At 43.2% G+C, this 13,540-nt stretch overlaps 1 protein-coding gene across 2 annotated transcripts in view; it reads left to right on the top strand.

The window, feature by feature from the left end:
* The window catches only part of Slc38a1 (solute carrier family 38 member 1), a 59,948-nt gene that overhangs the window by 24,465 nt on the left and 21,943 nt on the right, over nt 1–13,540 (top strand). For both annotated transcript variants that reach the window (XM_055626995.1, XM_055626996.1), the window contains exon 4: nt 6,327–6,442. In XM_055626995.1, the coding sequence (XP_055482970.1) occupies nt 6,327–6,442 (116 nt within the window). The remainder of the gene's footprint in view (nt 1–6,326; nt 6,443–13,540) is intronic.

Raw genomic sequence — 13,540 nt, forward strand, 5'->3', positions numbered from 1 at the left:
ATTATTATTATTATTATTATTATTATTATTATTATTATTATTATTATATTGGAGATGGAATTTTTCTCTGTAGCCTTGGCCATCCTGGAACTTGCTCTGTAGACCAGGCTGGCCTCGAACTCACAAATATCCACCTGCTTCTGCCTTCAAGTGCTGAGATTAAAGGTATGTGCCCGGCTAAGACCTGAAAATTGAAATAGAAGCAATAAAGAAAACACAAAGTGAGGGATTTCTGGGAATGGGAAATCTAGGTAAGCAAACAGGAACTACAGATGCAAGCATCACCAACAGAATACAAGAAATGGAAGCGAGCATCTCAGACGTAGAAGATATGATAGTGAAAATAGATTATCAGTCAAAGAAAATGTTAAATCTAAAAAGTTTCTGATACAAAACATCCAGGAAATCTGGGACACTGTGAAAAGACCAAACCTAAGAATAAAAGGACTAGAGGAAAGAGAAGATTCCAAGCACAAAGGCCCAGAAAATATTTTTGGCAAAATCATAGAAGAAAATTTCCCTAATCTAAAGAAAGAGATGTCTATAAATACAAAAGAAGCTTACATTAAATAGATTTCACCAGAAAGAAATTTGTGTCGTTCCCCCCCCCCCACACACACACTACAAGAGACAATTAATAGCTGCAAGGGGAAAAGGCCATATATAAAGGCAGACCTGACTTCTCAGCAGAGACTCTAAAAGCTAGAAGGTTCTTAGATGTCTTGTAGACTCTAAAAGACCACAGAAGATACTAGAGGAAAAACTCCAACCCACGTTGGTTAACTACACCAAAGAAGACACAGAAATAATCATACCAGTAAAACCAAAGGAAGGAAGCAACACACGCACACTACCAGCACCAACATCAAAATAACAGGAATTAACAGTCATTGATCATTAATATCTCTCAACATCAATGGACTCAATTCCCCAATAAAAAGACACAGACTGATAGAATGGATGGGAAAACAGGAGCCATCATTCTGCTGCATGCAAGAAACACACCTCAGCATCAAAGATAGACATTACCTCAGAATAAAGGGCTGGAAAAAGATTTTCCAAGCAAATGGACCCAAGAAGCAAGCTGGAGTAGCCATTCTAATATCTAACAAAATAGACTTTCAGCAAAAATCAATCAAAAGAGATGGGGAAGGACACTTCATACTCAACAAAGGAAAAAATCCACCAAGATAAGCATCTCAATTCTGAACATCTATGCGCTAAATGCAAGGGCACCCACATTTATTGAGGAAAAAAAAATACTAAAACAAATCACCCATTGAACCCCACACATTAATAGTGGGAGGATTCCACACCCCACTCTCACCAATAGACAGATCATCCAAACAAAAACCAAACAGAGAAATAATGAAACTAACAGATGTCGTGAATCATATGGACCTCACAGATATCTACAGAACATTTCACCCAAACACAAAGGAATATACCTTCTTCTCTGCACCACATGGGACTGTCTCCAAAATTGACCATATAGTCGGTCACAAAGCAAGCCTCAACAGACACAAGAAGATTGAAATAACCCCTTGTATCCTATCAAACCATCATGGACTAAAGCTGGAACTCAACAACTGAAACAACAGAAAGCCTACACACTCATGGAAAATGAACAACTCTCTACTCAGTGACCACTGGATCAAGAAAGAAAAAAAAAAAAGAAAGAAATTGAAGACTTCCTAAAATTTAACAAAAATTAAGTAACAAAATACCCAAAGTTAGGGGACACATTGAAAGCAGTGATAAGAGGAAAGTTCATAGCATTAATTGACTTTATTAAGAAATTTGAGAGTTCTCATACCCGGAACTTAACAACACACCTGAAAACTCTAGAGCAAAAAGAAGCAAACACACCAAAGAGGAGTAGACAGCAGGAAATAATCGAGCTCAGGGCTGAAATCAGTAAATTTGTACTAGAGAACAATACAAAGAATCAATGAAACAAAGAGTTTGATAAAATCAACAAGATAGACCAACCCTTATCCAAACTAACTAAAAGGCAGAGAGAAAAATATCAAAATTAACAAAACCAGAAATGAAAAGGGGGACATAACAGATACTGAAGAAATCCAAAGAATCATTACGTTAAGTCTTACTTCAAAAACCTTTATTCCACAAAATTGGAAAATCTAAAATAAATGGACACTTTTCTTGATAGACACCACTTACCAAAGGTAAATCAAGATCAAATAAACAATTTATATAGACCTATAACTCCTAAGGAAACAGAAGCAGTCAGTAAACTCTGCCAGCTAACCAAAAAAGCTCAGGGCCGGATGGTTTTAGCTCAGAATTCTACCAGACCTTCAAAGAAGAGCTAATACTCCTGAAACTATTCCACAAAATAGAAACAGAAGGATCATCGCCAAACTCATTCTACAGTCACTCTGATATCTAAAAGACACAAAATACTCAACAAAGGAAGAGAATTTCAGACTAATTTTTTTCCATGAACATTGATGCAAAAATACTCAAAAAACTCACAAACAGAATCCAAGAACACATCAAAAAGATCATCCACCATGAAAAGGCGGGCTTCATCCCAAAGATGCAGGGATGGTTCAACAGAAGAAAATCTGTCACAGTAATCCACCATATAAACAAGCTGAAAGGAAAAATCTACATGGTCATCTCATTAGATGCTGAAAAAGTCTTTGACAAAATCCAACATCCCTTCATGATAAAAGTCTTGGAGAGATCAGGGATACAAGGAACATACCTAAGCACAATAAAGACAATATTCAGCAAGCTGATAGTCAACATCACATTAAGTGGAGAGAAACTTAAAGCAGCCTCACTAAAATAAACACAAGACAAGGCTTTCCACTGTCTTTGTACATATTCAATACCATATTTGATGTTCTAGCCTTGGTGATAAGACTTCTAAAGAAGATAAGGGGATACAAATTGGAAAGGAAAAGTCAAAGTGTCGATATTTGCAGATGATATGACACAATCCCAAAAATTCTACCAGGGAACTGCTACTGCTGATACACACCTTCAGCAAAGTGTCTGGATACAAAATTAATTTTAAAAAATCAGTAGCTCTCATATTACAAACAATAAATGGATTAAGAAATCAGGGAAACAACACGCTTCACAACAGCCACAAGTAATATAAAATATCTGTGTGTAACTCTAACCAAGCAGGTGACAGACTTGTATGACAAGAACTTCAAGTCACTGAAGAAAGAAACTGAAGAAGATAGCAGAAGATGGAAAGATCTCCCATTCTCATGGACTGGTAGAATTAACATAGTAAAAATAGCCATCCTACCAAAAGCAATCTACAGATTCAATGCAATTCCCAGCAAAATACCAACACAATTCTTTACAGACCTTGAAAGAACACTATATGGAACTTCATATGGAAAAACAAAAAGCTAAAGTAATCCTGTACAATACAAGAACTTCTGAAAGTATCACCATCCCTGATTTCAAGCTGTACTACAGAACAATAGTAATAAAAAAATCACATGGTATTGTCATAAAAACTGATAGGGTGATTAATGGAACCGAGTCAAAAACCCCAAAGGTAATCCACACACCTCTGTACACCTGATTTTTTATAAAGAAGCCAGAAATATGTGATGGAAAAAAGAAAGCATCTTCAACAACTGGTACTGATCTAACTAGATGTTGACATGTAGAAAAAGGCAAATAGATCCATATCTATTTGCACAAAACTCAAGTCCAAGTTGATCAAAGACCTTAACATAAAACCAGATACACTGAACCTTATAGAAGAGAAAGAGGGTAATAGTCTTGAAAGTACTGGCCCTGGAGACAACCTCCTAACAGAATACCAATTATGGAATCACTAAAATCAACAATTAATAAATGGGACCTCATGAAACTGAAAAGCTTCTGTAAGGCAAGATGCTAAATAGCTGGGTAGTGCTGGCACATGCCTGTAATCCCAACACTTGGGAGGCAGAGGCAGGTGGATCTCATAAGTTCAAGGCCAGCCTGGACTACAAAGCAAGTCTAGGACATCCAGGGCTACACAGAGAAACCCTATCGCAAACCAAAACAAAGGACAAAACAGCCTACAGAACAGGAGATCTTCACCAGCCCCACAACTGACAGAGGGCTGATACCCAAAACATATTAAAGAACTCAAGAAACTAGACAGCAACAAACCAGATAACCCAATTAAAAAAAATGGATACAGACCTAAACAGAGAATTCTCAACAAAGGAAGCTCTAATGACCAAGAAACAAAAGAAATGTTCAACATCATTAGCTGTCAGGGAAATACAATTAGAACAACTCAGAGATTCCATCTTACACCGATTAGAATGGCTAAGATCAAAGAGACGGGCGACAGCTCATGCTGGTGAGGATGTGGAGCAGGGGGACACTCCTTTGTTGGTGGAGTACAGGCTTGTACAGCAGTTTGGAAATCAATATGGTGGTTTCTCAGAAAAATGGCCACTGATCTATACCACTCCTGAGCGTATACCCAAATGATGCTCCACCATACCACAAGGACAGTTACTCAACTATGTTCATAGCAGCTGTATTCATAATAGCCAGAAACTGGAAACAACGCAGATGTCCCTTAGCGTAAGAGTGGATAAAGAAAATGTTGTATATTTACACAATAAAGTACTGTTACTCAGCTATTAAAAACAATGACATCATGAAAATTTGCACGCAGTAAAGGTGGCACAGACGTAGAAGTGGCCAATGACTGGTTTGGCTTGAGATCCATCCATGCCATGAGAGAGAGCCCACCCTTGACACTGCCCAGAGAGAGAGAGAGAGAGAGAGAGAGAGAAACCAGATGCCAGATAGCCCAGAGACCCATGATAGAAGCAAACATGAATTTAAAAAAAAAGTCAATGAAATGATTCCTAAAGATATTCTGCTATAGTCATAGATTGCCATCTAGCTCAGTTGTCATCAGAGAAGCTTCTTCAGCTAGCGACTGAGAAAATCAGACTCAGAAGCCCACAGCCAGACATTAAGCAGAGCTTGAGGAATCCGGAGGAACGGGGGAAGATCAATTGTGTGAACCAAAGGGGTCAAGGACACAGAACGCCCACAGAATCAGCTAACCTGAGCCCATAGGTTCACAGAGGCTGAACCGACAACCAGGGAGCCGCATGGGACTGAGCGAGGCCCTTTGCGTGTGTTAGAGTTGTGTAGCTTGGACTTCTTGTGGGACAGTAGGAGCAGGAACCATCTCTGTTTGACACGGCTGCCTGCCCGTGGAACTCTTTCCCTCTACTTGTTGCCTTGTCTAGCCTTAATAGAAGAGAATGTGCCTAGTCTTTCCCCTAACTTTTTATTGGTTCTTTGTGAGTTTCACACCATGTACCCCCAGTCCCACTCATCTCCCGTCCCCTGGTACTCGCCCTCCACCTTTGCAACTTCCCCCACAAAAGAGAAAAAGAAAATCTCATTGCGAAAGCTGTACTGCCCCACAGCATACATACCCTTTGGTCCACACTTTTTTGCCTAAAAATGTTCATTGCAATGAGTCATTCATTGGTCTGGATTGAAGCCTCAGACTTTATTTTATACCATCAATACTGGGACCTCACTGGCCTCCTGTCATATCCTGTAGTTTTGGATCTGCAGGACTGGCCCCTTCACACACTCAAGCAGTCCATTCGGGGGTAGATGTTGGGGTAGGCCAATTCAAAGCCCTGGAACTGAGCCCACCAACTCTACTGCACCCAGACCACCGGGATGAGCTCTCCTGCCCTGCCTTGGCCAGCACCTCAGCCAGCAAGGGGCAGAGCCAGCTCTCTGTGCTCAGACCCTCCTCTCAACAGCCACCCCCCACAACCAGGGCCAGCCCTGCCCTCTGCCTAGGTGAGGTGCAAGAACAGATCTCCTTTTGTTGCAGCTGGTGAGGGACAGGGCCAGTTCTCCCTCTCTCGGGATGCCAGGCCAGCTCTCCTGCCTGCCATGGGTGGCAAGGGATGGGAGGGGAGAGAAGGCCATCTCTCCCATCCACGCCAAGGTGCCTAGTCTTCGTTTGCCATGGCTGGTTGATATCCATCAAGGCCTCCCCTTTTCTGAAGAGAATCAGAAGAGTGGATGTGGGTGAAGGGAGGTGGGGGTGGGAGGGGCTGGGAGGAAAGGGAAGAGGGGAAACACATGTATGTATGCATATATGGGGACGGCACTTTAATTCACATAGCACAGCCCTGAAAACGTTACTGCAAAATTAGACTGAGTAAAATGTTCTCCCATTTCATTTCTCTGTGGGGTCTTAGTAGTGTTTGAAAGGCTTTGGCTTGAAAAACGGCCTTGAGACCCCATGCTTAGTGAAGATATTTGTTTCTGCTGTTCAGATTCCAGGAACAACATCTCTGGGCATGTCTGTTTTTAACCTGAGCAACGCCATTATGGGCAGTGGGATTTTGGGACTCGCCTTTGCCCTGGCCAACACCGGGATCCTCCTTTTCCTGTGAGTATCGACATGGCCTTGCATTCTATTTTATGTCTGTTTTTTGTATGTTTCCTGTTAGGTCCTAAAAAAGCCAGGTAGGTGGCTAACTGCGGTGTTAAATTAGCTTACCAAAGAACTTGCTCACCCTAGGCCTCTAGACTTATTCAGTACCTGTGGCTTCTCCCCGCACTCCTCACTCCGCCCCCTTTGACTCCTCCCAGCTCTCCTCACTGAGCTTCCTACCCTAACCCTCTCCAGCCAAGGGCTTCTCTTTCCTTCCCCCACCTTCTCTTTCTTATATATAACCTGCCATTTTGACCTTGTGCTCTTTTGGCTTCTCTGGGTTCTCTCTCTCCTCCACTCCTGGATCTCTCTTGGTCCTCTCTCTCTTCTTCTCTTCTTTCTCTCCTTCATCTTACAGCCTGGTTCTGTCTGGACCCTTCCAAATGCCTCTGGCGTTGCTCTCTCTCATATCTACAATAAACCTTCTCCTCAGCCATACCTAGGAGTGGTCATGTCTTCATTTTCATTCACTTCCCTTTACCTCATAGAAAAAAGATGGGGATGTTTCTAAACGGTTTTTATTTATTGGCTTGTTTATTAGTTTGGTTAAGTAACCAGTACGTACTTCCTGAGTGCCTTTCAGGAATGTGCTTGGTGCCCACAAGAAACAAATTCCTTTTATCAACCGAAATGCTGATGCGTGCATTTTTGTAAGGACTGAAACGTTCAAAATTAGCTTTAGCTTTTTGTGTGTTTGGTATTTTTGGACTCCACTTGTCACCGTAAATCTCAGCCACAGGGTCAGAACACTGAACCACATTTAACCCAGCTTTTCATCACTCTGGCATTGAACTGCTCTGGAGCATGTGCTGTGTCCAAAGGCAACAGCAAGTGTGTTGTAGTAACTGTCCAGGATGTACTGAGGAGCTGCTTGCTGTGGAGATGAGCGGGTAGCGTGCGCGCTCCCTCAGAGCCAGTGAAAAAGTTCACCTCAGATGCTGAGGAGGGGCTGGGTAGGTATTTCCAGTCGGGATTTGGTTAAACGGACCTTGTGCAAAGTCTTCACACGTCCTGACTCTTCACACTCACCCTCAGTTGTCTGGGAGGTCACGCCCTCCTCTTCCCACCACATTGGCCAGCTCCCACCCTTTCAATGGGAGCTTTGTTTTATTGGAGGTGGTGACCAAACTGGCCAGTTAATGCGCACGCGCGCACACGCACGCACACACACACACACACACACACACACACACCATTCATGGATGGATATGATATGTATTGTGAACCAGGTTTAAGAGTAAAATGTGTCAGACAGTGTGCTTTTAGGGGTGACTTATCTTTCCCTGCGTGAAGCTCTGAACCTCAGACATGCTTAGGGAGTTACGCTGACTTTCATTGTATGTCAAATGAGGCTTCTGTGTGCTAGCCCCCATCTCCTCTTCTGAACACGGGAGCTGTCTAAGGAAGCCAGCTTGGCCCCTCTGAGATTCAGTTCCCTTTTCTGGACAAGGAAACTTCGTTAGGAATGTCTCAGAGCCCTGCTAGTCCCTAAAGACCTGTGACTTTTCAGATATTATAATGCTAGCCACATTCAGGAATATGTGAACCAATTTCCTTCCCCTCCCTTCCTCCTTTTCTCCCTCCCTCCCTTTCTTCCTTCCCTCCTTCCTTTTGTTTTTTTAAACAAAAGGCCTCTGCCTCCTGAGTATTGGGCTCAAAGGTGTGCACCACCATGGCCCGCTTTCTTTTTCTTTTTAAAATTAAAATGTTGTTATTATTGTGTATGAATGTGGAGGTCACAGGACAGCTTTGAAGTTGTTTCTCCACTTTTTTGTGGTCTGGAGATCCGACTCAGGTGCCTTTGCTCAGTGTCTCATTGCCTCGGTGGTTTTTGTTGTTGTTGTTTGTTTGTTTTTAAGTCTACTGCAATATACCAAGTTATGTGTGGACACAGTGTTAAACATCAATGCCCAGATGACAACTCCAGTAGCTCTTCCTTCGTATCAGGTCTCCAGGGAATCTGCGCAGCAACTGTAGGGGACCGCCCTGTCCCTACCTCCCTGTTTGAGAGATAATGGAACCCATGCTTGGAGAGACTCCTGGCTTGGTGGGGGGTGTTCTCTTATTTCTGGGAATTCTCTTCCCTGATAAATCTCTGGTGTCCTGTATCCCATCCCCTGGCCTTTCTGGGTTTGCTTCCTTGCTGTTGTTACTGAGACACTCCAGGCTTCCGCTGTTCCTCTGTCTTTGACTAGCAGTTTGTTCAGCCATGACACTCTGTGTTTGAAACAGTTTGTCTGCAGAATTTTGAAAGAGTTGGTGTCTGGCCCTGTGGCAGGGACCCGTGCACTTCTCAGCTAGGATCTTCTCTGCGTGGTCTGGTTTGGGTTTTACTCTTACTGGTCGCACACTGCATGTCTTTGTCCCACTGTCCACAGTGGTGCCCGGAAGGGAACGTTTCTTCAGTTGTGTCAGGTCCTTGGGCCGACTTTTTCGTTTTGTTTTGTTTATATTTGTTTTATTTTGGGGACAGGGTCTCTCTACATAACCCAGGCTATCCTGGAACTCACTATGGAGTTCTTAAACTCACACATATCTGATTGCTTCTGCCTCCTTAAAGGCATTGACCACCACACACGGCAATCTTTTTCATTTTGAAATCCTTGGCCTTCCATTTAGGAACATTTTCTTACATTAATGTGAATTGATCTACCTACCTATCTATCCAGCTATCCATCTATCTATCATCCTATCATCTATCTATTTATCTATCTTTTATTTCCTTCCTTCCTTCCTTCCTTCCTTCCTTCCTTCCTTCCTTCCTTCCTTCCTTCCTTCCTTCCTTCCTTGTTTTGGACCTTTTTCTTCTTTCATACTTTTTATTTATTTATTTTTACCTCTATACTATTTCACTGTACTTTCTGGCTGTCAATTTTCTCCAGACTCTGTACTGATTATTTACATGTGTTAGTCTTTCCTTTATAAGCAATTTCTAAACTGTTCCCTTCCAGTGTCACTTGGCCCTGTGTCGTGGTTTCAGGGTGTTCTCTGAGGAGTCTAACAGTAACTGTTCTCAATTACAGAAAATTTCAAACATTGAGGGGAATAAAAGATTTTCGTGTTCCCTTCCTTTCCATAACTGTACTTGTTTGATCACCTCTACTCCTAGATTATCTTGAAAACCAAGATTATCTTGATCACACTACTTTATTCATAAACATTTCTATGTATAGCTTTAAAAATGTAGCTAAAACCTACAGTTAATTGTTCCTTAATATCAAACACCCAACAAATATTAAAATGGTTCTGATTTGTATTTTTATATTTTTGAGGTGGTGTCTTACTGTGTAGCCCTTGCTACTCACAGAGCTCTGCCCATCTCTGCCTCTCAAGTGCTGGGACTCCAGGCATACAGCCCGACAAACAAACAGAAACAGCTGGATTATTCAGACAAGGTCCATAGAATGCATTTGATTGACATATTTTAAGTCTTTTAATTTATGTAGGTTCCCACCTCTGTCATTTTCCCCATCAGATTCACTTGTTGGGCAAACTGGGCCATTTGTCTCCTGGATTTTCCTCTGTTTGCTGCCTTAGCCCCTACCCCCACCCCACCCCGTTGCTCCCCATTGACTTTAGTTTGTTTTGATTTTAGTTTGTTATTTCACACTTTCATCAGCATGAGGTGGAGCTTTCATTTTGGCTCTGGTCTAAAATGGGGAAAACAAAGCAGACTGTACAGGGCCTGTGAGCAGTAGCTGCCCTTGAGGTCCTTGCAGAGGTCCTTCACTGCAGGGACCACCCATGCAGGCTCTGTAGGATGCGCCTCTTTGGCTGTTTAGGTTATCCTACCTGCAGGGCATGGCTGCCGGCTCTGTGCGACCAAGCAACGGCATGTGTTCCTGCACGTTCAGTTTTCATTACAGGTCATGCCTGTAGTTCCCACCTTGAGATTCTATTTGTTTTAAAGAAGGGGTCTCACCATATAGCCCAGGCTGGCCTCCACCTTGCAATCCTCCTGCCTCAGCCTTGTAAGTGCTAACGTTATAGGTATGTGTCACCACACCTGGCTAGACCTCAACAAGATTACATGTTGACCAGTGTCTTCAGACTTTTGCCAAAACTGGAGAACAGCCCATTGTCTTCACCACACATAACTGTGGTCTGAGGGTGGTCTAGCCGCTTCTTCAAGGAACGCGTGCATGCTCAGCATGTTTTTAGGCCACTTTCCCATCACCCTTGGCGTCTAGGAGTACTGCCGGTGCTTTGGGGGGATTCTGGTATGAGCTAACTAGCTTGGTCTTGCTTTCTCTTCTCAGTTTATGTTCCATCTCTGTCTACTCTTCCTCCAGAATGGTCTTGTTTGCATATGTGTTAGCAGATTAATAGTAAGTAAATGAATAAAGTAAAATAAAATTCCCAACAGTGGCTTCTCACGAGAGAGCAGAACTAAATCATTGTATCCAGTCTTCCATTCCTAGAAAACCCAATGGTTTTTAATCATACTGGTTTAGGAGTAATTGATCTAGTCTGTTCCTTTTTAGCCTCTGAAATACGGTAAGGACTGGGTAAAGGGGGCTCGGTGTTGAAGGGAGAGAGTTCCCTGGATGAAGCTGCTGGGAATCCTTTTCTTCGATATGCAGCATATCAGACCCCCGAGGTGGAGGCTGAAGGGGCAGGGGTATAGAGACTCAAGAGTTTCTCACAGAATGTGGAACTTTGCAGCTTCAGAACGAGGAAGTTCTGGCTTGTTGAAAAGCCAGCTGCTTCTGCAGCTGCTCCAGCCAGCAAGCAGTTGGCAGACTCAGGTATCAGCTGCTTCAGGGCTCCGGTCCAGGCTCACTGGCCATCGGAGGAGGGCGTCCAAGGCTGCCCAGGCTTTCTTAGAGCCACAGCTGGGAAGGCTCCTCCCTGTCGCCCTGGGGCTGGGTGTGAGCTATTCACTGGGTTGTCTGGAAAGCTGGTGTGACTCCTTGTTTGGGTTCAATTTTTGGCCCAGCATAATAGCCTTTACCATGTAGCATATCTAAATTCATTGAAACTCAGTGAGCTCTGCCATGTTGTAAGAACACCATTAAGTTTTGTATTTTACTGAATACAGTTTAGGTCCTTACTGTTACATTTCGGAAACAGGAAGTATGCTGGTGAGAGTCTCAAAGTACATGCGGAGTTTTTTTGGTTGTTGTTTTAAAAACGGATTTATTTTCTTTAGGAAGCAAAATGGGTTAACGCTATCACAGAATCCAGTTTTTCCCAGGAGTGGGGAATTCAGTGAAGGAACAACCACAGAAGAGATATGCTGTTGTTTCTTCTTTATCTCTCGTCTTTTTATAAGTATTCCCTTATCTTTGTCTTAGCAAAACTAAGAGTTAGAAATCAGTACTTCGGGCAGGTGAGGCAGCCTGGCAGGTTAAAGGCGCTTGCCACCAAGCCACCAGGCCTGATGATCCAAGCTTGATCCCCAGGACCCACAAGGTGTAAGGAGAGAGCCGACTCCTGAGTTATCCTCTGACCTCCACAGGCACGAGGTGGGGTGTGCACCTCCCCCAGCATAAACCAAGCCCAAAAGTGCAATAAAAACAAAATCAGTATTGAGCTGAGCATCAGTTTTGGTGGCACCTGCCTGTAATCCCAGCACTCAGAGGCAGGAAGGTCACAAATCAGTTGCCAGCCTGGGTTACAAAGCAAGACCCTGTCTCAACAAACAGCTACTAAAAACCAGTGCAATCAGTACAAACTAGCACTGATATGGAAGAATGGTGTTTAGTTAATTTTTTTACATTTTCTAAATATTTTTGCTAAAGGCGTACATTTTATAGGAATTGAACATCTTTAGAATATATTGGTTTTTTTCATAGTACTAGGTAAATGAAATATTTATTAAATGACAGAACCTGGTAAAACAATAAACGTTATCCTTTCAACAACATTTTAGCACATTTTACTATTCCTTATTTTAACAATATCACCTTTAAATTTTATGATCATTTTAAATTTAAAAAAAAATTGGGGATGGGGGGGGATGTGAGGGTGAGACTGGGAGGAGAGAAAGGAGGGGGCTGCAGTCAGACTCTCAAGTGATTAATCAGCGAATGGAAAGGAAATGTTCACTTAGCTGGTTGTGGCACATGCCGTTAATCCCAGCCCTCCAGAGGCGAAGCCAGGCAGCTAGGCATGCTGGGATTACGGAGATACTCCTTTTCATCAGGTTTTTGACTCGGGCTCCAGGGACTCAGGTTAGGTTGTCAGCTTTGCACAGCAAGTGTTTTCATCTTTTGCACCATCTCCCTTGCACAGCCCTTAGACTGAAAACCACGAGAAACGAACGTACAACCCATGCTAACTTCCAAGATACCAGTTTGTAAACAATCCTTTGCACACGGTATTTCTGCAGTCTGCAAAAGTAATGGTTCGAATTTAAGCTATTTGACTATGATGTCAGGTGTTTCTGGGTTTTGTTTTCTGAGAGTTCCTGTCTCACTAGGGTAGTGACTGTAGAAAGAGAACGGGTAAGGAGTCTAAAAACGCGTACTTGGAAGCGGCGTGTGGGAGGGGCTGTAGTAATTGGTGCCAGCCCCCCGGCCACCAGGGCTTCGAGGAGAAGGGAATGAGTGAGTGTGTGACGGGTGTGCTTGTGTGTATAGCCATCTGTGTGGGTGAGGACAGAGGCGGGCGGTGCCAGTGGAGCCTGGCAGAGTAAGCGGCTGTGGTCAGCTCTGCGCAGAGTACTAGGTTAATAGTCACTAAGTGCTTGTTACATTTATTGCAGAGTAACTATAGATAAACATACGTTATTCTGTTTAATCTCCCCCACCTACAGTACGGGGTAGGTATCAGTCCCATTTAACTCACCCCATGAGCTGTCCCCCCACAAACTTAACTGAGGCTTTAGTGACAATCTACGACCTCGAGTTATAATCTAGGGGCCTGGATTCCATCCGGGACTACCCTTCACTATTGTCCTCCCAGGGACCCAGGTGTGGAATCCACGCATTGGAGGAAATACGGTCTTGCCAATGGATGTCGGTCAGTTCCGGTTTACTTTCTAGCCTTAAGATGATGAAATCAGCCAAGAGCACTCCTGAATGATCTTGCTGAGGTTCCTCTGAGAAG

This window comes from Psammomys obesus, unplaced genomic scaffold (genome assembly GCF_907164565.1).
Source record: "Psammomys obesus unplaced genomic scaffold, mPsaObe1.curated_primary_1811, whole genome shotgun sequence".
In the NCBI taxonomy this organism is placed as follows: domain Eukaryota; kingdom Metazoa; phylum Chordata; class Mammalia; order Rodentia; family Muridae; genus Psammomys; species Psammomys obesus.